This window comes from Lepidochelys kempii, chromosome 3 (assembly GCF_965140285.1).
Source record: "Lepidochelys kempii isolate rLepKem1 chromosome 3, rLepKem1.hap1, whole genome shotgun sequence".
Classification (NCBI taxonomy): domain Eukaryota; kingdom Metazoa; phylum Chordata; order Testudines; family Cheloniidae; genus Lepidochelys; species Lepidochelys kempii.
Genome location: NC_136382.1, coordinates 2,467,910 through 2,492,939, shown reverse-complemented (window position 1 = coordinate 2,492,939; position 25,030 = coordinate 2,467,910). Strand labels below are relative to the sequence as shown.

The 25,030-nt window shown below is 42.2% G+C and overlaps 1 protein-coding gene across 24 annotated transcripts in view; it reads left to right on the top strand.

Moving 5' to 3' along the window:
- DTNB (dystrobrevin beta) overlaps positions 1-25,030 on the top strand; it is a 388,582-nt gene that overhangs the window by 43,413 nt on the left and 320,139 nt on the right. For 17 of the 24 annotated variants that reach the window (XR_012157855.2, XR_013635525.1, XR_012157851.2 and 14 more), the window contains 2 exons: positions 10,667-10,880; positions 18,679-18,764. Coding sequence is in view for 6 of the 24 variants with exons in the window: in XM_073335462.2 (XP_073191563.1) it covers positions 10,667-10,880; positions 18,679-18,764 (300 nt within the window). In the remaining 18 variants the exon portion in view is untranslated. Of the gene's footprint in view, positions 1-2,517; positions 2,735-3,629; positions 5,572-5,592; positions 5,781-5,820; positions 5,906-10,666; positions 10,881-18,678; positions 18,765-25,030 lie in introns of those variants that run through there. The other 7 variants (XR_013635526.1, XR_012157861.2, XR_013635527.1 and 4 more) reach the window with 6 other exon arrangements.

Below are 25,030 nucleotides of genomic sequence, written 5' to 3'. Positions count from 1 at the left end.
TTCACTTTCTCCACACATTCATAATTTTAGAGACCTCTCTCATATCTTTCCCCCTTAGTCGCCTTTTCTAAGGTGAACAGTCCCAGTCTTTTTGATCTCTCCTCATATGGAAATGGGTCCATACCTCTAATCGCCTTTGTTGTCCTTTTTTTTGTATTTTTTCCATTTCTAATGTATCTTTTTTGTGGGGTGACCAGAACTGCACGCAGTATTCAAGGTGTGGGTTTATATAATGGCATTATGATATTTTCTGTCTTATTGTCTAGCCCTTTCCTAATGGTTCCCAATGTTCTATTAGCTTTTTGACTGCCGCTGCACACTGAGCAGATGTGTTCAGAGAACTATCCATGGTGACCCCAAGATCTTTCTTGATTGGTAACAGCTAATTTAGACTCCATCACTTTGTATGTATAGCTGGGATTTTTTTTTCCAATGTGTGTTATTTTGCACTTATCAACATAGAATTTTATCTTCCTTTTTGTCAACCAGTTTTGAGAGATCCCTTTGTAACTCTTTGCAGCCTACCTCGGCCTTAACTATCTTGAGTAATTTTATATTGTCTGCAAACTTCTGCAGCCTCACTTTTACCCCTTTTTCCAGACCTGTATTGAACAGCATAGGTTCCAGTACAGATCCATGGGGACCCTGCTAATTACCGCTCTACATTCTGAAAACTGACCATTTACTCCTATTCTTTGTTTCCTGTCTTTTAACCAGTTACTTGTCCATGAGAGAACCTTCCCTCTTATCCCATGACTGCTTACTTTTTTTAAGAGCCTTTGGTGGGGGACCTTGTCAAAGGCTTTCTGAAAGTCCAAGTGCACTAGAGCACCTTTGTCCACCTCCTCAAAGAATTCTAATAAATTGGTGAGGCATGATTTCCTTGTACAAAAGCCATGTTTGCTCTTCACCAATGTCATGTTTATTTGTGTGTCTGATAATTCTGTTCTTTACTATAATTTCAACCAGTTTGCCTGGAACAGAAGTTATGTTTACTGGCCTGTAATTGCCACAATCGCCTCTGGACCTTTTTTAAAATGTCTGCATTATATTAGCTATCCAGTCATCTGGTACAGAGACTGATTTAAGTGATAGATTACATACCAGAGTTAATAGTTCTGCAATTTCATATCTGAGTTCCTTCCAAACTCTTGGGTGAATACTGTCTGGTCCTGGTGACTTATTACTGTTTAATTTTTCAGTTTGTTCCAAAACATCCTCTGTTGACACCTCAATCTGGGACAGTTCCTCAAATTTGTCACCTAAAAAGAATGGCTTGGGTATGGAATTCTTCCCCATATCCTCTGCAGTGAAGACAGGTACAAAGCATTAATTTAGCTTCTCCGCAACAGCACTGTCTTCCTTCAGTGCTCTTTTAGTACTTCCATGGTCCAGTGGTCCTACTGGCTGTTTGGCAGGCTTCCTGCTTCTGATATGCTTAAATAAATTTTGCTGTTTGAAGAACTACCACCTAAGGACACACATTCTTGTCTGGCCTTCCTACTTATGCTTTCACACTTGACTTGTCAGAGTTTATCCTCCCTTCTATTTTACTCACTAGGATTTGACTTTAAATTTTTAAGGGATGACTCTCTGCTTCTAAACACCTCTTTTACTTTGGTGTTTAGCTATGGTGGCATTTTTTGGTCCTCTTGGAGTTTTTTTTAATTGGGTATACATTTAGTGTGATCTCTATTATGGTGTTTTTAAATAGTCTCCATGCAGTTTGCAGGCATTTCACCCTTCTGACTGTTCTTTTTAATATCTGTTTAACTGGCTTCCACATTTCTGTGTAGTTTCACTTTGTGAAGTTCTAGGGTACTATGGTGAGTTTCTTTGGCATTTTCCCCCCACAAGGATGTTAAATTTAATTACATTATGGTCACTTTTATTGAGTGATTCAGCTATAGTCACTTCTTGGACCAGATTGTGTGCTCCACTTAGGACTAAATTAAAACTTGCCTCTCCCCTTTTGTGTTCCAGGACAAACTGCCCCAAAAAGCAGTCATTTAATGTGTCTAGAAATTTTATGTCTGCATCCCTTCCTGAAGTGACATGTTCCCAGTCAGTATGGGGATAGTTGAAATCCCCCATTATTATTATTATTAGGTTTTCTGTTTTTTGTAGCCTCTTTAATCTCCCTGAGTATTTCACAGTCATATCACCATCCTGATTAGGGGGTCAGTCATATATCCCTACTGCTAAACTGTTATTGTTCAAACATGGTATGTCTATATAGAGATGCCATGCAACAGTTTGATTCATTTAAGATTTTTACTTTATTTGACTCTGCTTTCTTTCACATGTAGTGCTACTTCCCCACCAGTATGACCTATTTTGTCATTCCTGTATATATTTATACCCGGTATTACCCCATTCCATTGATTATCTTCATTCCACCACGTTTCCATGATGCCTGTTATATCAATATCCTCATTTAATGCCAGACACTTTAGTTCACCATCTTAATATTTAGACTTCTAGCATTGGTATAAAAGCATTTGTACATTTTGTCAGTATGTCATTGTCCGATGGGATGCTGATGAGGGCCAGGATGAGCAGGCAGCAGGAACTATGGAGGATTTCCCAGAAGACCCCAAAGGATGAGGCGCATGTGTTTTTTTTGCACCTTTACTTAGACAAGCTGGTTGAGGAATCCCCTCTTCGCTTCCCTGCCGCTCTGACAAATCTGAGGAGAACCCCGAGGTGTGGCAGGAAGCAGAACCTGAGGCTGGTAAGTTATAGTGGACCCCCACTTCCCTGTCAATATCAACTTGATTGTCATGCACATTGTGTAAAGAGTTGTCACTTTGGATGGGCTATCACCAGCAGGAGAGTGAATTTGTGTAGTGGGGTGGAGGGTGAGAAAACCTGGATTTGTGCTGGAAATGGCCCACCTGATGATCACTTTAGATAAGCTATTACCAGCAGGACAGTGGGGTGGGAGGAGGTATTGTTTCATATTCTCTGTGTATATATAAAGTCTGCTGCAGTTTCCACGGTATGCATCTGATGAAGTGAGCTGTAGCTCATGAAAGCTTATGCTCAAATAAATTGGTTAGTCTCTAAGGTGCCACAAGTACTCCTTTTCTTTTTGCGAATACAGACTAACACGGCTGTTACTCTGAAACCTGTCATTGTTGATTTTATGCCCAATCCTTGCTCTGCTCAACGCAGAAATGTCCCTGAGCAAGACACTGCTATAAATCAATTATTTATATTGATTTCTGATGAGTCACTTGGGGGTTAGGAGTCACTACTATGTGTTTGGCTGATGCTGTGTCTAAAAAACAGATTATTAGAGAAAAATCACTGTGCCCTGTGTGTGTACTTTTCTTGGCGAGCAGTCAGGCAGCAATGATCCTGGGGCTGTGTGAACCGGGGAAAGGGAGCAGGTAGATTTACCACGTTCCTGGTTGAGTACAGGACAATTGTAAAAATTGTAGAAAATCCTTTGGAAGATTACATTGTTTCTCTACTTTTATCACCCAACCCCAATCTTATCGTCCTCTTACAAAACTGAGCCATGTGGAATGGGGAGAAGATTTGAGGTGGAGGGGTGGGCAGTGGAAGGGGAAGGGAATACTTTGAGGAAAAGTTAGTCACAGCAGTCCTTTCTCCCTTGGAAGATTGCAGAATTTTTCCTGTCCTGATCCCTGGTGTCTTGCCTCGCCCCACTCTGAGCCATGCTGCGCAAGCTGTGGGGAATGGAGGTGGGAGAAGGATCCAGACTGGCAGTTGCAGTGGAGGAGTGAGGGCGCTGATCTGAAACTTCAGGGAAGGAAATACAGTTGCAGTATCTTTCTTTTCCTCCATTTCACTGTTGTTAGACAGGCACAGGGGCAGTATTTTCTGGTGATGCCGGGGGTGTGGTTGGTGCTATTTGTTGTTTACATTTCCCTTTTCAAGGAAACTCCATATGTTAGCTGAGAATATAGTCAATTTCCAGTTGAATTGCCTCTTAGTCCTGTAAGTATATTTCACCAAATTTTTGGCATAGCAGAAACACCAGCTAGGTCTTGAGGTTTAGTGGCAGTGTTGCAAATCTTCTTGGCCCACCTTCAGAGCTACTCAAACCCATCCATTCAGCAATATGTAGAGGGTTGACCATTAGCAGAAAAATCTTCTGCATAGATTGCCAGATCTTCCCCACAGGACTGCAAAGCCATCTCTTTTCTATTTTGGTACCTTGAAAACGGTATGTTCTTCAAATGGTCACCAACCTTTAAAGAATAATTTGCATACTGATAACATAGCCCCTGAACAGAACTGCCCCTCCCCCTGCTTTGAGACATTATGACAATTTTAATTTTTTTAAAAACATTAGAACATTTTTCTTACCATTCTTACCTCTGCTCCTTCCTCCTGGTATGCAAGACTTGTGTGAGAACCAAGGGTAGTCTAATAGTTGCATTCATGGAATGATTAAAAGTATCATAAGTGTGGCCTTCTACAGCAAAGTTATTTTATGTGATAGGGATTTCTCAGCTTCTTCCAAAGGAAAAAAAATGCTACCCTTGTCTTTGAATTGGCAGGACCTTCGTCTCCTGAGAGGGAATCCATTCTGTCAGGAGGGCAGGTGCAGCACCCCAGAAACAGCAGAGGCAGACGGAGAAGGACCCTGGAAGAGCTACTCAGAGGGATGGACAGGAGGAACAAGGAGCACTCTGAGTTCCTCAGGGCATGAGAGGATTAGTCTCCCCAGTAGGAAGACACACTGGTGAACTGGTTCATGAGCAGAAGGCAAGCCATAGGGAAAGGGAGCATTCCCTGTTGGAGAGGCTTATAGAACTGGTAGTCGACTGAGTTCGGGGTCTGCTTGCTGCCATTGCCTCTGCACAACCGCTTCTACCTCCTTCTCCAGCTGCTGCCCGGGGTACAGCTGAGCCAGAGGACCTAACCACCAAGTGACTAGAAGGAGACCATGGAGCCTGCAAGATTCCTGGGACAAACGCCCTCCACTGTTACCCAAAACCCTTTTGCCGGGGGACACCCTTGAGCATCCAGGAGGGGAAAGATGAGCTTGCAGGAGTCCTTGAATGCCACCAAGTGTTATCGTTTCCTTGACTGATGTCCTAAGTGTGATGAACATAAGATATTTTTAGGTTTTGGATTGGGCCCCACAATTCACAGCACATGAATTGCAATGGTGTAACCATCTACTGCTATTATACTATAAACACTTTTCTGTCTGCATCCCCCTCTTCCTCTGTTCAGAAATATCTGAAGTCACAAGGATATATGCACATGATGGGGAAGTGCAGTTGGTGCTCTGTGCATAGAGAAATTATTAGTTCTCGGGGCAGCAGAACACGCAACCTAAGTGTTCTGGGGCTGGAGGTTTGGTGCAAGTTCCTAACATGGCTCTATAAAGGTCTGTTTAATCATTCAGAAGTTCCTCATTCTAAAGCCACTGCTGGTCATCCCAGGTTTCCAAATGATGTGATCCTACAACACTTATTTGTTCTCCTGCACCAGAAGTGACAGTCCACTCCAGGATATACTGTGGCAATACTGGCATTCACCATATCTATACTATATGAGCTAAATTACTTGTCATTTAGCAGCAAGGTCAGCAGTCTTTGATATGTCAAATTTCTGCCCAAATTCCACCTATCATCTTGCCAAACACCTACTCCACTGCATAACTGTTTATCCCGCAATAAGGAGCGGGAGCAGAAGCACATCATCATACCATTGCTCTGTCTTCCATCCACCTTGGCAGGGAATAACAGTGAGGGAAGATGTAATGAGGAACTGCAATTGACAGATTTGTGAAGGTGGGGGACAGTACCTGGAACACAGAACAAAGCAGTTTCTAGAGTGTCTCCCTGTCTGCACTGTGCCCTGGGATACCACCCCTGTAATGGTAACACTAATGTTGTGTAACAGTGGCAGTGTGGATGTGAGTAAACGCACGTAGCTAGCATTATATTTGTGTCCAGCACAGCATATGTGAACACTTGGCATAAGTATGGAGAGCATGCATGAGTATGTACATGTCTAGTGATTGAGTATGCATGCCAATGTAGACAGAACTGAAAATGCTTAAGAGAAAAATGCTTTGAGGATTTATTTTTCACTTCTCCTTCAAGAGCTTAGAAAATTCCAGATCTATGTTAATCATTCTAGAAGTCATACAACAAAAAAAATAAGACATTACACTGTTTCCTAAGGGAAAAACAGTCAACAAACAACCTAATACTTCAGGAAAAAAAAAGGCTATATAAAGGGATCCTGGAAACAGTTTCTACCTCTGTTGGAAATTATTTTCCTATTAGTTTTATTAACATTTATCATGACTTAGTTTCCTTACATGCACTGCTTTATTAATTCAAAGGCCATTTGGTGTTGATTACATCCAATGAACAAACATTAAGTCCACATACATGTCTGTATTTCAAAATGGTGGCTGCACCCGGCAGTTGGATTTTGTTTCATGCTAAAGCCCTGACCATAGACTGTTTACTAGCCCATGCCATAGAGGGCATGTACCATCAACCTGTTTTTTTCCCCCCTCCCTGCATCTATCGTGCTCAGAATGGCAGCATGGCACAGCCACAACCTCTACCCCACCTGCCCTCTACTCTGTTCCCACAGCATATTCAAATAAAGAAAAATTCAGGTATGTGAAATTCAATAGTTTGAGATGAAGTTACAGGAGGAAAAAATGGTTCGTATTCTCAGTTTATATAAGGTAGACATTGGTGCTGCATGCCCTTAAAGGTATTAAGACTACAGCTTCCTGCTGAAATATATATATGCCCTGTAACACACATTTGTACAGGAAAATAAATTTACCTTAGGAATGGTATATCTGTACAACTCTGACTGGCTTTTCACAGGGTTTGAGAAAGACAAACAGTTAAGGCTTCAAACAATCAATACAAAACCTGGCGTATTTTTCTCTGCGTGTTGGCTACTACTTATCACCCTATTAATCTCTGTGTGCTTACATATTGATTATTTAATAATTTGTTCTAGTACCTTTCCAGGTATTGCAGTTAGGCTGACTGGTCTATAATTCCCTGGATCCTCCTTGTTCCCCTTTTTCAAGTTAGGTACTATGTTTTCCCCTCTGGGATCTATGGCACCTGCAGTGGCCAGACCTGCAAGGATGGGACCTTTATGAATGGCTGAGTGGCTGGCTAACTTGAAGGGGAAGAAACAGAAAACTGCGGATGAAATGTTTCCAGAACTCCCAAATTGAAATCAGCAGCAAGCTGGAGGTCTGAGAGGAAAAGATAGGGAGATATCAGAGAAAGTTTTGCAGTGGCCAGAGACAGAGTTGCCATGGCAAAAGACAGGGTAGAGAAGGATATACATGCGGCAGCAGCTCTTGGAGGCAATCCAGAATCAGAATGCCCAGCTGCATTGCATGCTTGTAGAAGTCACACAGACAATCGAGTGTCCTCAACCAGGACCCAGCCATGTTCTGCAATCCCTGGACAATACAGGGTACTGGGAACACAGGCATATATTCCCCACAGCCCCTAAACAGCCGTTCTCCCAGATACCATTCCCCACTCCAGCTGAAACTTGAGGCAGTGAGAACAGTTTTATCTGGGAACCCAGCTCTTTTAGGCATGATACTTAGAGCCCCAACACATGACCCCGAAAAAGCAGAACAAGAAGAGGCGGAGGCAAGACGTGTGCTTGCCTGTGAACTGGAACATACCCATTCTTGTGTTTTCCCCTCCACCGCACAATGTCACTTTAAAGCAGTATTTCATTGTTTTAATTAAAGGTTCATTTCTGTTTGTTACACAATAAATTGTTTAATAGTAAAAAACTTTAAAAATTCATTTAAAATGATTTGGTAATGCATAGTACACAGAAAAACTGTACCTTTTCCATAAGCCATAGGTTTTTATAAAAATATAAAACACAGATGCAAGATGAAATAAGAAACGCCACCCAAGTACTTATTTGGTATTTGCAATCCAGTCAAGCCAAGCCATGCCATGCCACAGTATTCTTATTAGCTATATTCAAGGCCACACATTGAAGGTGCTGCAATGTTCATAATTCATTCCCCACTCCCACCTGGATAACAGCTGCACTCACAGCTGCACATCTTCAGGCCTGAGACTAAAAGTAAAAGCAGTAAGCATCCCTGACAGTACTGCAGGGCTAGTGCAGCACAGATCTCAAAAAAGTTTGCCTTCGCCATTTTGAAATTCTTTTGCCACTGCTGGTCATCCCAGTTTTGCAGAATGATCCTTTCCCACTAATCAGCGCTGGTTTCCTGAGCCCAGAAATGGCAATGCACAATGTGATGCTGCTCCAGGAATAGTTCTGTAGTAGCAGTTGCTCGATGTCCTCCTCCTCCTCCTTCCTCTGCTACTGGCTACATTATCTGCTTGGTGGTACAGAGTGCAAAGTCCAAAACTGAGGCCACCTGGCTTCAGGAACTCAAGAAGCCCAGATAGCTTCTGCGTATTCGTGGCTGCTAGCACAATGGCGAAGATCATTGTTGGGTCCACGTTGGCCGACAGGAATTCAGAAATGGTGCTAGCCCACCCAGAAAGAGGAAGCATGGGACAGAGAGACTGGAATCATAGAAATTTTTAATTTTGACCCTAAGTCCCAGAATTCCACTGGCTTCCCCTGCACATCCCATAATGTGCAGCAAAAAACCTCTAATGCACACAGCACAATTGTGAAGCAAAGGACCATGGGATCCCCTCCCAGAAAGCCAAGTATTTAGGACACACCAAGCCCCCGACATCTGAACGTAATAATGCAAATTGAAGGAAGGCACAGTCGTCCCATGTGCATACTACTAGTATGGTCTACCAATATGTGTCGACTCAATGTGAACTAAGGCTTTAGTTACTGTTCCAGGACTATATTGTATATGTGTGTGTGTGTGTGTGTGCGCGAGCCCGCCCAAAAAATGAAATTTGATCGTGCTCATTGGAACCTAGGCAACCATCAACTTCTAGTTCAGTGATCAATTTATTTTTATCTGTCAGAATATCCAATATAGAAATACCCTGAGTTGGTTGGAATGCTTTTTTCTGCTACAGGGCTAATTATATTAGCAGGCTGCAGCCTGCTCGTCCTTTGCGTGGTCAAGGGGAGTGCAAACTGGTAGGTACTCTCTTGCCTTACGTGGCACCCCCAGACCTGGGGAGATGGGATGATGGGGCTGTGTGTGCGTCCAGGGGCAAGAGTGGGGGAACCTGGTTTATTATGGGATTTCCTAATACACTACGTTTGCTGCTGCTGCTGTTTTGTCAGCAACACAAGCCCAGCTCTTCAGAGTGTTCAAATTCATTTATACTAGGCATGCGTCCAAAGGTACAAATGGAAATACTGAAATGAGGAACAGCCTTGTACAGACATGGGTAGAAGACTGTGTGTATATCTATTTTTGTTCAGAAGCTGATCTGGTACTTATTTGTTTAGTACCAAAAATGTGCTCAGTATTGCAGAGGAAAAACCAAAGATAACCCTAAGAGATTACTCTCCACAGGGCAAATGGAAAAGATGAAGTGCCCTATGAGGGTAGTGGCTTGGTGTGTTAGGCTTCCAGTTCCACCAAAGCTTCAATTTACTTAAGGTACTTGTCTGGCCATACAATGAGCACCTTACAGTCTTTAATGTATTTTTCCACGAGGCACCCCTGAGAAATATGAAGTGTGGTTATTCCTGTTTTTCAGATGGCAACTGAGGCATGGAGAGACTAAGTGACTTATAAGATCACACAGGAACTCTGTGGCAGAGTAGGGAATTGAACCAAGATCTTCTAAGTCCCTGGCTAGTGTCCTAACCACTGGACCTCCCTTCCTCTTTGAGCATAACATTACAAATATGACACTAACAATAATGGATTAGGCACCACTGCTGAACGTACCTGTCATAATGACAAGATCAAGGAAGTAGAATGGTTGAAGTGATGTTTATAAAGGGAACCCTGCCTTGCTCTGTACTTTTAGAAGGCTACTGTGGAAAGAGATGGACAAGACACTGCAAAGCCATATCATTCAATGATCAAAAATGTGTACTCAGTGAGTTGGGTGCAAGCTCAAATGAAGCACCGGTCCACTTTGCCTCTTGGAGTGCCACATATTTTGCAGCACAGAATACTTTTTTGGTGTCTATGAAATAGCTGCATATGACGGAGTTTCTTTGTTTTCCCTGAAAACTCTAAGAAAAGCATTCAGGTTTGGAAATGTCAAAGCGAAGGTTGCCTGCATGATCTAAAATATGTCCCAGTAATTAGACTTTGCTATAAAGCATGACCACAACGAAGCACAGTTATGGTTTAGAATGAGAAAAAAATTAAATTAAAACACTTCCTAACTTTTAGTGCTTCGCTTTGCAGCCTTAATTTTTTTATTCCAGGAATATATACTCTTTAACAGCTCTTAAAGAACTAATAGAACATGATTAGACTAAATGTTCACTATAGCCTGATTTTGACAATTGAAAGGTTTTCTTGTGAGTTTTTGTGACCAAACACATTGTGAGGAATATAATTTATTCTCCACTTTGGTGATTTTAATAGGATGCCCTCTTCCCCCGTTTCTGAATTCTGAGGATGGATTCTGCTTTTTTAAAATACCAAAAATTAACATGTTTTCCGAAAGTGGTGTGTCTAAGAGAGTAAAACTGAATGTTACAAAAAATAACAGTTAATTTCTTTCTTTACTTTTAGTTCATCTTGTTGATATCTGGAATATGATTGAAGCCTTCCGAGACAATGGCCTTAATACATTGGATCACAACACAGAGATCAGTGTTTCTCGACTGGAAACAATCATTTCATCCATCTACTACCAGCTAAATAAACGCCTTCCTTCGACTCACCAGATCAGTGTGGAGCAATCCATCAGCCTTCTCCTCAACTTTATGATAGCAGCATATGACAGGTTAGTAACTCTTCCAGGTGCATTCCTTTTTTTCAAACTAGTTCATTTATTTGGGCACACTCTGCTTAAGGGCTGCACCTAAATTTTATAAAGTGGAGCAGATTGCACATCTGTAATGTAGTGGTATCTGCGGAAATTTATACATCATGGCAAGCAATGATCAATCTTTAAAATTTTGTTCTTGAGCAAGATGAATCACTGCCTGCTGGGACCTGTATGTCTCTACAGGCCACATATTAGAATTAAAGATAAAGGGCAACAATGTTGTACATGAGGGCTCTTAGCTGGCCACATTTGGTTCCTGGGACATATTGTAGCCAAGCCTTTTTGTGAAATGCTAATTAAAATAGAAAATAACATTAACCTAATGGTACCATGATTTTGCTGTAAAATCGCATAATAGGAGAGTCTCAAATTTATGTACATGCAGTTTCCTGATTAAATCTGGTGCATAAAACCATGTTAATATAACACATGTTTTGATACTAAGTCTTGATCCCACCTAGAGTTTGCCAAGGAAGGGGCTAACACCTCATCTTCTGACTGATAGAAGGACTACAGTTGTCTCTTCAGAGTGCAGCATTTTCTTTTGGTTTGGTTTGGACCCTTAAACATATGTCCACATCCCTTCCTAGCAGTCTTGTTGCAACAGGGGTGGATCATGTTCATTAGACTTGTTATCCTTCTTTTTAGGCAGAAGGTGTTCTCTGTGGGATCTCTGAATGACAGCTGCAGAGTTCCAACTGTTAATTAGCAGCTCCATGTTTTTTCAGAATGTCATCTATAGCCTTTCATATTGTTTGTCCCCCTAGCTATTCCTTCCTTTCCCATCCTTCCTTTTTTGCTCTTGCCCTCTCCCATAACACTGCCCATCTCATCCATTATGACCAAGGAGCAGAGTTGGAACATAATGTATTCAGAAAGTTACAGCACTACTGTAAAAGTGAAACATCTCTCACAACCCCACACCACCCACAGTGCAATGGACAAGTAGAAAGGCTGAACTGACCTCTGCTGGCTATGTTGAAAACCTTGCCAGAAAAATAAAAGTCCCACTGTAAGAACTCCTTTAAGAAGGCAATCTATGCCTATAACTGTACGTGAAATGAGGCTACACCCTTGTATTTATTATATAGAAGATGACCACATTTGCCCATTGACCTCACATTTGATCTATCTATAAACTCTGACCTGGGGACTTTAAAGATTACATTGAAAGGTGGAGACAACATTTCAGAAGCTTGACAGAAGCTTATAAAATGGCATCATAATGTTCTAAAAAAAGTCTGCTGCTCATGTTAAGAATCACTATGATCAGAAAGTACAATGTGCTGCCCTGTTGCCAGGTGACAGAATACTTGTCCTGAATCTTTCAGAGAGATGGGGACCAGGCAAATTAAGATCCTGCTGGGAAAGTAATATTCATGTAGTATTTCAAAGGAAAAGGGATAGTCCAATCTATGAAGTAAAAGCAGAAGATGGAGAAGGACGTGGTAGAATTCTCCAAAATCTTTTTCTTCCTTGTGACTTCTTACCATTGGAGATTACACTACCCTCTAAACCACCACAATAGACGACCCAGAGAACTAGGCAAACTAGTGCAATAAGAGATCAAAATGGGGACTGGAACTTGGACTCCAGTAATTCTGATACGGAGAGTGAAGATGAACAACATTACATAATGGTACCAGATTTTGCCCACGGCACAGATACTCTGAATCCAGAAGCAGAAACATTTACTCTATGATTGGGAAATAAGGATGATGTTAATCCTGTAAACTTGGAAACTGCTGATCAAACTGATGTAATATTTGCACCAAGCACTGAAAGACATGAATGCCAGATTATGCCAAGGAACCTGAAACCAGTAATGCACAAGAGGGCAGATCACCAGAACAATCCACTGACATTCAAGGTCGTCTGACTAGAGGGATAAGAGGCCCTCAGACACTGACATATGAAAGTTTAGGGACACCTACTTGTCAGTATCTAAATCCAACAGTTGGACTGGTGAATACACCACCGGTTGTCTTCATGTTTGTCACATGCCCTACCAAGTGCCTATTCCTGTACCTTATCCTGTTTTCTATACAAGACTGATGTAATATTGATAAAAGAAGTGATATTGACCTAAGGTATGGATATTGCTCTATATCAAGTGTCTTATAGTACTGGATAGTTTGTAATTATGTTAATTTAATACATTTTCTGAATAGCTTGACATATGCACTGTCACTTGGAGCTATATGGTTAAACCACTGATCACATAGAAAATATTATTTCATAAGTAGTTAAGATTTTGTCATGGTATTTTTTAGTAAAAGTCACAGACAGGTCATGGGCAGTAAACAAAAATTCACAGAGGCCTGTAACCTGTTCCTGACTTTTATTAAAAATAACAGGGACAGTGAAGTGGGGACTAACCGCTACTCCAGGCCCACAGCTGCTTCTGTGGCGGGGACTGACCACTGCTGCTCCAGCCCCTGCCCACTGCTTCAGTCCCTGGGGGGGAGGGGCTGCTCCAGCCCCGTCCCCAGTCGCTCCTCCAGCCCCACCGCTCTGACCAGGGCTGAAGCCAAAGAAGTCACAGAATCCGTGAACTCTGTGACAAAATTGTATCCTTATTCATAAGGTATGAATATCTTTGGGGATTTAGGGTGTTCAGAACTGATTATTTAGTTGGATAGTGGAACTAAAATTGCTGCAGAATCTTTCTGCTTTGTGAAATAAACTGAAGAGCGATGCAGAAACTTTCACCATTAGTACAGAACTCATGACACAGGAGAGGCCCAAACTGTCAATTGGGAATAACAGTTGTGAGCTTGTGGAATGCGTGGATTACTGCTATTAAGTCAAATGGATGGATTATATGTTTTGTTTTTTTAATGGAAGTGTTGGAATGATATTACATTTACGAGGGAGGGCTATAGCACTCATACGGGAATGTCAGGGTTAGACATTGTGGTCCCAGTGTGAGTCTGTGGCCAAAAGAGCTAATAAAATTGTGGGGTTAATAAACAGGAATCTTGAGTAGGAGTAGAGAAGAGGTTATTTTACCTCTATATTTTGCACTGGCGAAATCACTGCTAGAATGCTGTATCCAGTTCTGCTGCCCACAATTCAAGGGTGTTGATAAATTGGAGAGGGTTCAGAAAAGAGCCTCAAGAATGATTAAAGGGTTAGAAAACATGCCTCATAGAGAAGCAGGAGGGGGTAGCGATCCAAGGGCTTGATGAGTCTCAGCAGTCTCTCCGTCACATCGTGAATCCTAGCTCCTGGCAAGCAGCAGACTTCTCGGTTTTCCCGGTCGGGGCAGCAGATAGATGACTCAGTCCCCCTGATGAGAGAGTTCCCCGACCACCACCACCCGCCTCCTTCTCTTGGGAGCGGTGGTCGTGGAACCCCCAACTCTAGGACAGTGCATCTCATGCCTTCCAATTGGCGGCATTCCTTTTAGCTTGACAAAGAGAAAGTTAAGGGGTGATTTAATTGCAGTCTATCGGTATCTGTATGGGGAACAAATAATGGGCTCTTCAATCTAGCATAGGCATAGCAGTATCCAATGGCTGGAAGTTGAAGCTAGACAAATTCGGACTGGAAATAAAGCGTAAATTCTTGACCAGTGAGTGCAATTAACCATTGGGACATTTTACCAAGGGCCATGGTGGATTCTCCATCACTGACAATTTTTAAAAGAAGATTAGATGTTTTTCTAAGAATTTGGTCTAGGAATTATTTTGGGGAAGTTCTGTGGCCTGTGCTATACTGGAGGCCAGACCAGATGATCACAGTTTTCCCTTCTGGCCTTGGAATCTGTGAGTTTACCTGTGTCTTGTCCCTTTAAGGATTGAAGGTCTGCTGAAAGGGGCAAAGGGAACAGCTCTGGTTGCAGCAGCAGAGTTGTGTGTGTTCTGAAAGGAATGAGCAGCAATGGGGCTTGTGCAACCAGGGGTGTCTTATTTGTTTGGTTTTTGGTTGGTTTGTTTTATTTATTTCTAAATTCAATAAAACTCCAGTTTCAAAACTCTTCCTGGTGTCCGAGTGAAACACAAGTGGCCCTAAGCCAATCTGAACAGCCTGCTTTTGAGGTAAACCAGTAAACCCCAACATTTTATCAGGGGACTCATTCCCTTAGCCAGTTTTTCAATTTCCAAGGTCAAAGAATTTCTTAAAGCCCAACCATAATGGAGCTAAGCATGTGAAAGATTCCTATGACAGCATATCTAGCACTTCCTCATGTTCCCACTAATGGGATCTCAAGAGCCTGTGTCAGTTCAGTCTTTGTTCCTGTGATGCTCCCAGACTAAAGGGATTTAGTACGAGAGAAATACCTGTGGTATTTCTAGGTGTGTTATCCTACAGGTGTGTTGCCTACTTTATGACTCCTGGATAACACCTGTAGCTAGCAGTGCCTACTTTAAAAGCTGTAGGATAAAGGTTGTTTGAGGCGCAAGTGTTCTCTTCCATCCTCCCCGTGGAAGGAAAAGGCCTGGGGAGAGACCGTCGAATCATGGAAGTCAACGAATGGCTATGCAGGTGGTGTTGGAGAGAAGGCTTTGGACTCTTTGACCGTGGGATGGTGTTCCAAGAAGGAGGAGTGCTAGGCAGAGATGGGCTCCACCTAACGAAGAGAGGGAAGAGCATCTTCGCAAGCAGGCTGGCTAACCTAGTGAGGAGGGCCTTAAACTAGCTTAGTTTGCACTGCTATCTAGGGTTCCACTATTCAGGCTGCAAAGGTAACAGCATCATGTGACACCCTGGCACCTTGTTATTCACCACTGTCATATAATTAGGATAAGTTTTACACACAGTATGCCTTGTGAGGTATCATTCCAAAAGTCTTGATCTGCTCGACAGTAATATCTCGTTGGATTGTATGTGCTATTATCATATGTGAAGTTATGAAGTTGGGCTCTGCAGGTGTTACTGAAACGTGTTGTGAGGTTGAAAACAGCCACAAGCAGCCTTTCAGGTACAACCGTAAAAAGGCCAAACAATGTTAATGGCTCATTGAGGAAATGCACACAAGCACCAGGATTACCCCAGGAACTGTGTACAGAGAAAGCACTAGACAATGGGAACTATTTGACCGAGGTCACAGCAAAAGAGCTTTCCAGCAAGTGGGAAGAAGATATAAAAGGGCACTGTAGGCCTCCTTGGGGAGAGGTCCTTTGTGATCCGATGTGGACTTTCTGTGGAGAACCTGTTCATAGGCACACACAAAGATCATCTCCCCTTGCAATTATCCTTCTTCTCCCAAGTGTTCAGTGGGTACACTCCCTACAGTAATGCCACCAACTCCAGTCAGAAATCCTGCTACCATCAACATCTCTGGCTAACATCTCTCACGTGCACTCTGAGCACAGAGATTAGGTCACAGCTCCACAGGATGATCCTGGGACACAGACATAATCTCCCCAGGTAACATGGTCTGTTGATCTCTTGCCAGAGTTGACTTCAAAACAGTTCCACAATGTGGTGGCTGGAGCCCTACTGCTGCGGCTCACATTTGTCCCAGCAGTAAAGCGAAGGCATCTTCAACATCCTACAGTCCAGAGAAAAAAGGAAAGTAATGCCCTTTATCCAAAGGGGGACATTTAGCATCCCTTACCACCATGCTTGCAAAGGCAAAAGATGGATGGTTGTTTTATACCAGGTCCCCCAGGTTCAGTTCTGTTGTTCACCCTCCTACAAATGCATTGGTTATCATAGCAAAGTCTCTGAGAACTTCATTCTCTGCCCCTCCAGACAGGGAAGTCAGAAGATTGGACGCCTTTGGCAGAAAAGTCAACTCTGGGTATTGAGGTGGCAAACTATGTAGCTCCTTCCTTTTCTTGACCAATTGCCATATATCCAGCAGAAGCTGGCTAAGGACATTACCCAAGGAAAAAAACCTTGCCTTCAGCCTCTGAAGGTACCATATGACATTTTTGATGCAGTGGCAAGATTTATAGCCTCTTTACAGACATTCATGGTTGAACTCATCTAGTCTTTCTGTGTTTGCCTAGTTCAAAATTTGTGATCTTCCCTTTGAGGAAGAAAGAACGTTCCGCAATAAAATGGATAAGACCTTACAGCACACTAAGGAGGTAAGGTCAGCTGCGAGAGCTGTATGGCTGATGCAACCTCCCTGCCCAAGAGGAGGTTCTCTTTTTGAGGTTTTGAGTACCAAGATAATGTTTTCTATCTTCCTTTGCACAGATGAAATACCAGTTTCGTAGGCAGCCTCTAAAACAAGCTGCTAAGAGACCATACAGAAATAAAACCAGATGACTGAAATGTTTTTTTGGAGGCAGCCACAATCTTCAGCCTTCCAGCCTCTGTTTTGGTGGGTCTGCTGGGAGTACAGAACCAAATACATTTAGTTTTCTCCCTTTAGAGATCATTTGGTCTAGAGATCATGGGTCCCTACCATCTTGGGAACAGAACATCTGATAATGGGGTCCTGCATGTCATCCAGAATGACTGCCTCCAATCCCCCATTCCTCTTCTGAAATCCTTCTGAAATCTTATTTCTAGAAGAGGTGGAGTCTCCTCTCCAGAAGGAATTTGTTGAAGAGGATCCAAGTTTCCTCCTCCACTTGTATACTATCTTACCTTTTCAGAGTTGCTGTAAGAAATCTGTAAAGTATTATCCATAGCACACAGTACAATATAGATAATTCAGTCAGTCTTTTTATTTAGGATTATAGTGCTCAGAATTTATGTATTGCTTATACACTCTCATGTACATGCTCTCAGTACTCCTAATTTATGTTCAACTCCGACTAAATTAACTCCGTACTGAGCACTAACAATGGCTTTATCCTGAGATTACTGTTCTATATAGCCTCTATAATCCTCTGTTACTATATGTTGTTTGTGTTTCACCTCCTTGTAAAGTGTTTTGTGATTTTTTTTATGAGAATAGTTGTTTTTGCATACCACTTTGTGCTGAATAAAATCTTTCCATTGTTTTTATAAGGAATTAGTACAAATTTTTTCTCATGCTGACATTAGGAAATGGTTGTCTGATTGTACCATCTGTTCCTGATAGTGCAGCAGTCTAGGTGCCTTTAATTAGAATAACAAGCATCCATGTTTGTTCCTGTTCTACTCAGAATATCTTGTAACCTAACCTGTTTTGTTAGAATACCACTTCTTTCTCTGAGTGTCAGGCAGTGTTCATAAAGAGTTGGAATTCCTGAGAAAGGGCAGCAGTAAAAGCAAGAAACATAATTAAACGGGCTTATTCTAAATAGAAAGGAATGACTCATAATAATCAGGTTCCACCATGTAGTAGGTAGCTGTGGACAGGTAAAACAAATGCAAGCCTCTCTTCATCCATAGAATGCCCATAATTCTGCAAGAGAATGTGATTTGTCATTGGCTACCTGTTAGCTGTTCTAATTGATTGACAAAGCTAAATGTTACTTGTGGCACCTAGATAAGCTATTACCAGCAGGACAGTGGGGTGGGAGGAGGTATTGTTTCATATTCTCTGTGTATATATAAAGTCTGCTGCAGTTTCCACGGTATGCATCCGATGAAGTGAGCTGTAGCTCACGAAAGCTCATGCTCAAATAAATTGGTTAGTCTCTAAGGTGCCACAAGTACTCCTTTTCTTTTTGCGAACACGGCTGTTACTCTGAAACCTGTCTAAATGTTACTATCATTTTTTGTATTATGTTCACTGTTAAATAGTTTTATAAAGCATAGCACTTAGGGAAGGCATGAATGAACTTTTCTTCTGACCCTGAAATATTTTTGTTCTTATCCTTCCATAAAGTAATGATTTATCATGTATTTTATTTTGCAGTGAGGGCCATGGGAAGTTGACAGTGTTTTCAGTTAAAGCTATGTTAGCAACCATGTGTGGTGGGAAAATACAAGACAAACTAAGATGTAAGTACTTTCAAGTAAATTTAACCATTATTTTAAATTTTCTATTTCCACCATTAGTCACACAAACTTCGTATTTAATTGTTACGTTTTGGAAAATTAGCTACATTTTTCTTACTTACCCAGCAGTCATGCTACTGGAATGAATCTTATGTTAGTTTAATCTTTTTGGTAATGCATGCCATCTACTGGCTACAGAAGATACTCAATTTGTATTTAAAAAGTAATATTTTGTTCAAAGAAAGTGAAATAAAACTCCAAAAACCTGAAACTTATTTGACAGTTATCCTTCATAAAGTTTCATTCATTAAAGGCTTGATCCTACTGTACAAATGAAGTAACGGGAAGCTTTGCCATTATCTTCAATAGACACTGGATCATACAGTAGATTAACACAGTATCCGTGTATGGCCTGATAACGTGGGCTATAGGATACAGACTTCTTAAAGCCCTTTTGAACACTTTTCAGGGTTACCTGAGGTGTCCAGAGTGAATCACTACCAGCTGCTTACAGTGGGAGGAAGACCTATCTATGCCACCTGGGGAGACTCTCCCCAGCCACTGACTGCTGGCAATACAAATAGACCACAAGCTCTGCTCTTTCCCTCTGCAGCCTAGCAAATTATACACTCCACTTTGTTACACTCAAGTGCCCAGTCCCTTATCTTCTGGACACCTGCAATGTACACCAGTGTGCTGTCTCTGTGGAGGCAGTGCACCTCAGTTCTCTGGTTTCACCTCAGTACAACACTCTCCTGTGCACAAGGCTTTTGGACAAGTCGATGGTAAAACCAAATGGAAGTTTATTTAACCAATCTTAAGATCGAGATTAAAATAAAAGCAAGCTTAAGGGTTTGGAAACATAAGGTTACAAGTAAAAGAAAAACCTAAAAGACACTCTATATAGCTTATACTTTTTCCTATCCAATTGTTAGCTGCTACAGCACTTGTCCACTCCAAAAAGCTGGGATCCATCTTTTACGAGAGATGCTCCTGCTCGCAGAATGCCTCCTCCGTAATGGATCACAACTTGTGTTCTTCTGTCATCTCTTATACAGTTACAGACTAATGCCTCTTACCCAAGAGGTCCACTAATCAGAGTCTTTTAGATCCCCTAATCAGAGTCTTTTAGGTCCCCTAATCAGAGGCTGGCTCAATGGATGTCAGTTGTTCTCAATGTTGATTGAGTGAGCCCTGAGACCCGCCTCAAATCAGGTGACAAGTTTCACTTTAACAGTTTTGAAACCCAATATAAAAAAATGTTACATAACTCTAAAATTGTTTCCTATACAAATATCACTCAATAACCATGACAATCAGTTATTTCTTAGCTTTTGGCAAAGATCACAAACAACAGCCTTAGGAGAAATATTGAAAAGATGGTCAGACATGGGTAATATACGTGCCTGGGTATGTATGGGCATGTTTGTGTCACACCTTTTAAAACAAATTCTTGATCTCTCTCCCTGTTTAGCAAACCTTACAAAATATGACAGGAACAAAGAAGGGAGGCTGGCATCATTGTGGGAATAAAGGTGTTTGATCTTATATTTCCATATTTTCAAACTATTTTGGGTTTCTTTAAAGTTTAAACTTTAGTTCAGAATTTACTGAGCTTTTAGTCCTAGAATCATAGGGCAGGAAGGAACCTTGAGAGCTTATCCAGTCCAGCCCCCTGCAGTGAGGCAGGACCAAGTCAACCTAGACCATCCCTGGACAGGTGTTTCTCCAACCTATTCTGAAAAACCTTCAGTGATGGTGTGAGAGGGAGCTTGGAGGACTAGTCGGCCTAGTGGTTGGAGTACTTGATTTTCTGCCCCCTGCTTCTGTGGTCGAGGTGCCTCAGTCCTGAAGGTAGGGGAGTAGGGGGATCCAGGCCCTTCCATTCCACCTGGTCCCAGCCCAGGGCCCTGTGTAAGTTAACCCCTGAGTAGGGGACCTCCCAGCGGGGAGTCCACATCTGCTGCACTAGGCTACTTCCTACTGTTTCCCCTTCAGGGCATGGCCCCTCTAATCCAAGTTCCTTTGGTGGCTTGGTTCTAGTAGTGCCCTTTTGTGGACCCTGGGTGGCATCCTGCTGCAGTCACAGGTTCCTCCAGGTGTGGAAGCCGTAAGTTTGGTGGGATCGGAACCCCACATGGGCTCTGTGCTTTCGCCACCCAGGTGCCTCTTAGGCTGGGTGGTCCTAGACCTCTTTGTCTCCTTTGGCCAGGAAGAGGGTGCTTGGCTCCTGGTGGCTGCCTCAACTGGCCGGGTAGTGCTCCTTCCCTCAGGAAGGGAAGCAGCGAGCTCCTGCCTTTTCGCCAGTCAGCCTCAAACTGAGCCAGGCTCTCTCCTTTTCTCTCCCTTCCAAGCCTGGTATGGGCTGCAGGTATAAGGGGGGCGTGGCTAGCTGGGCCCAAAGGCTCTCTTTAACCCCTTCCATGCTGGTGGGTGTTTTTTCTGCTTCACCACAGATAGGGATTCCACAACCTCCCTTGGAACTCTATTCCAGAATTTAACTACTCTTATAGTTAGAAAGTTTTTCCTAATATTTAACCTCAATCTCCCTTGCTAAAGGTTAAGCTCATTACTTCTTATCCTACCTTCAGTGGACATGGAGAGCAATTGATCACAGTCCTCTTTATAACAGCCTTTAATATATTCGAAGACTGTTATCTGGTCCCGCCTCAATTTTCTTTTTTCAAGATTAAATATGCCCAGTTTTTTTTAAGCTTTCCTCATAGGTCAGGTTTTCTAAACCTTTTATTATTTTTGTTGCTCTCCTCTGGATTCTCTCAAATTTGTCTGCGTCGTTCCTAATGGATGGCCCCAAAACTGGGGACGCAACTCCAGCTGAGGCCTCCACATTGCAAAGAAAAGCAGGACAATTACTTCCTGTGTCTTACATATGACACTCCTGTTAATACACCCCAGAATAATATTAACCGTTTTTGCAACTGCATCACATTGTTGGCTCATGTGCAATTTGTGATCCAATATAACCCCCAGATCCTTTTCAGCAGTACTATCACTTAGCCAGTTGTTCTCCATTTTGTAGTTATGCATTTGATTTTTCCTTTCTAGCCCAAGCACTTTGTATTTGGCTTTATTGTATTTCATCAGGTTGCTTTCAGACCAGTGTATCAATTTGTCAAGGTCCTTTTGAATTCTAATAATGTACTCCAAAGTGCGAGCAACCCCTCTGAACTTGGTGTCATCCACAAATTTTATAAGCATACTCCCAGTATCATTATCCAAATCATTAATGAAAATATTGAGTAATATCAGACCAAGGATTGACCCCTGCAAGACTTCCGTAGATACACCCTCCCAGTTTGATTGCAAACCATTGATAATGACTCTTTGAGTACAGTCTTTCAAACAGTTGTGCACTTATAGTAATGTGATCTAGATTACATTTTCTTAGTTTGCTTATGAAAATGTCATGAGGGACTGCCTGTCAAAAGCCTTATGAAAATAAAGATATATCACACCTGCTGCTTTCCCCTCTATCCACTAGGCCAGTAGCACTGTCAAAGAAGGAAATTGGGTTAGTTTGGCATGATTTGTTCTTGACAAATCCATGCTGGTTATTACTTATCACCCAATTATCCTCTAATACTTACAAATTGATTGAATAATTTATTCCAGTATCCTTCAGGTATTGAAGTTACGCTCATTAATCTGTAATTCCCCAGGTCTTCTTTGTTCTCCTTTTAAAAGACAGGTACTATGTTCTCCCTTCTCCTCCCCTCTGGAACCTCACCTGTCCTCCATGAGTTCTTGAAGATAATTGCTAGAGGTTCTGTGATTGTTTACACTAGTTTCTTAAGTACCTTAAGATCTTGACCTGAATACATTTAACTTACCTAAATATTTTTTAACCTGTTCTTTCTCTATTTTTCGTTTGCTTTTCTTCCCCCTGCTTGTTAATATTAATTGTGTTGCATATCTAGTCATCATTAAACTTTTTAGGGAAGACTGAAGCCAAATAGGCATTAAACACATCAGCCTTCTTGATATCATCAGAATTAGCTCTCCTTCCCCACTAAGTGGAGAACCTATCCTTCCCTTTGTCTTTCTCAAGCTCTTAATGTATTTAAAGAACCTCTTTTTATTGCCTTTATGTCCCTTGCCAGGTATAACTCATTTTGTGCCTTAGCCTTCCTGATTTTGTTCCTACATCCTTGCACTATTATTTTGTACTCCTCCTTAGCAGTTTGTCCATGTATCCACTTACTGTAGAGACTTTTTTGATTTTTGGGTCACTAAAGAGCTCCTGATGGAGCCATGCTGGCCTCTTACAATTCTTCCTATCTTTCCTTTGCCTCAGAATAGTTGGCAATTGTATATTTAATATTGTTTCTTTGAGAAACTGCCAGCTGTCCTGAACTCTCTTATCTCTTTTATTTTCTTTCCGTGGGACCTTAGACGTTCTCTGAGTTTAACGTCTACTTTTTTGAAGTCCATTGTCCTTATTCTGTTGCTTTCACTCCTTCCTGCCTTTAGAATCATGAAATCTATTATTTCATGATCATTTTCACCCAAATTACCTTTCATCTTCAGATTTGCAATCAAATTTTCCTTGTTAGTCAGAATCAACTCTAAAATGGCTGTCCCCCTGGTTACTTCCTCCACTTTCTGGAACAAAAAGTTGTTCCCAACACAATTAAAGATCTTACTGGAAATTTTCTGTTTTGCCATATTACTTTTCCAAGAGACGTCTGGGTAGTTAAAATCCCCCACTACTGCCAGGTCTTGTGTTGTGGATATTTCTGTTTGTTCTATAAATCTCTCATCCACTTCTTCCTCTGGTTTGCTAGTGTATAGTAGACCCTTACTGTGAAGTAGGAAGGAGGCAGTAGTGCATAGGAAACTCTGTGCAAGCCCGGGACCCAGTATGAGGCTGTTTCTCCCTCTGGATCCTTGGGCTCTAGGAGGGTAGGGTTTGTGAGTGTCTGGGCCGAGGGGGTGCACCTGGGCTCTGGAGGTGAGAGGGTGTGAGTGTCTGGGCCAGGGGGGACCACAGCTGGCCTCTGGGGAAGAGAGGATGTGAGTATCTGGGGTGGGGGGGGGCTGCAGCTGGCATCTGGGGGGTGGGGGATATGTGTGTCTGGGCCAGAGGGGGCCCACAGCTGGGCTCTGCAGGTAGGAGGAGTGAGTGTCTGGGCTGCTGGAGGGCGCAGCTGGGTTTTGGTGGGGGGAAAAGGGTGTGAGTGTCTGGCCCCCCGGCTAGGCTCTGTGGGAGGAAGGGTCAGAGAAGCAGGAACTAAGTTGTTCTAGCGGTTTCTTTAACACTCTATTCCTGGGGGAATTTTTGTGTGTGTCTGTATTGTTAGATATACTTGCTGACAGGCATTTTGACATAAATTATTAAAATAATTGAAACTGGCGTGATTATATAGTGTTGTTTTGACAAATAAAATTTACAGAATTTTAAAATATTGTATGCAGAATTTTTAATTTTTGGGGGCAGAATTCCCCCAGGAGTAGCGTATGTATGCTTGATGTATAATGAAACACTTCCTCCCTTTTTCCCAGCCTGTCCTTCCTGAACAAGCTATTACCCTCTACCAACATTCTAGTCATGAGATTTATCCCACCAAGTCTTTGTGATGCCAGTAAAGTCATAATCTAAATTTTGTACTAATACTTCCAGTTCTTTCTGTTCCCCTACTCCTTGCATTTGTGTACAGACATCTAAGATGCTCAGCAGATTCTCCCACTGTTTCTCTCTTGTTGCTCCTATTTTACCCTATTGTAATTTTCCATGTCTCCCCCAACACCTAGCGCTCTGTCAAGGTTGCCCATTTTATGTTTACTTGTGAGCTTTTGTCACCTGCCCCTTTGAACCTAATTAACTGCCTTGTACCTCCTCATCTTTGTCACTCCCGGACCTGCCCGCCCCTCCCCAATCCACTGTTCCCTCCTACTTGATGCTCATTTTGTTATCTCATCTCTATCCCCTGCTTTCCTTGTTTCGGTCTTCCCTATCCCTGATTCCTTGACTGCCTGTTCTATCTGCAAAACAATGCTCTTCATAAACATTCTCAATACTATGCTTTCACTGACTCTGCCTCACTGGCAAGCAGCACAGTTGTTTTCAATGGTTTATCTTTCCTTTCCTCACTGACCCACCTGCATTCTGACTCCATGGTCTCAGGGCTGTACTTTCAAAATGCCTGTGATATATGCTGTTAACTCAAACACTTGAAAATCCTGCCCCCACACACCTTCTTTTCACTTCACCTTCTACATGCTAGGTTCTTTTCCTCCCACTAATCAGT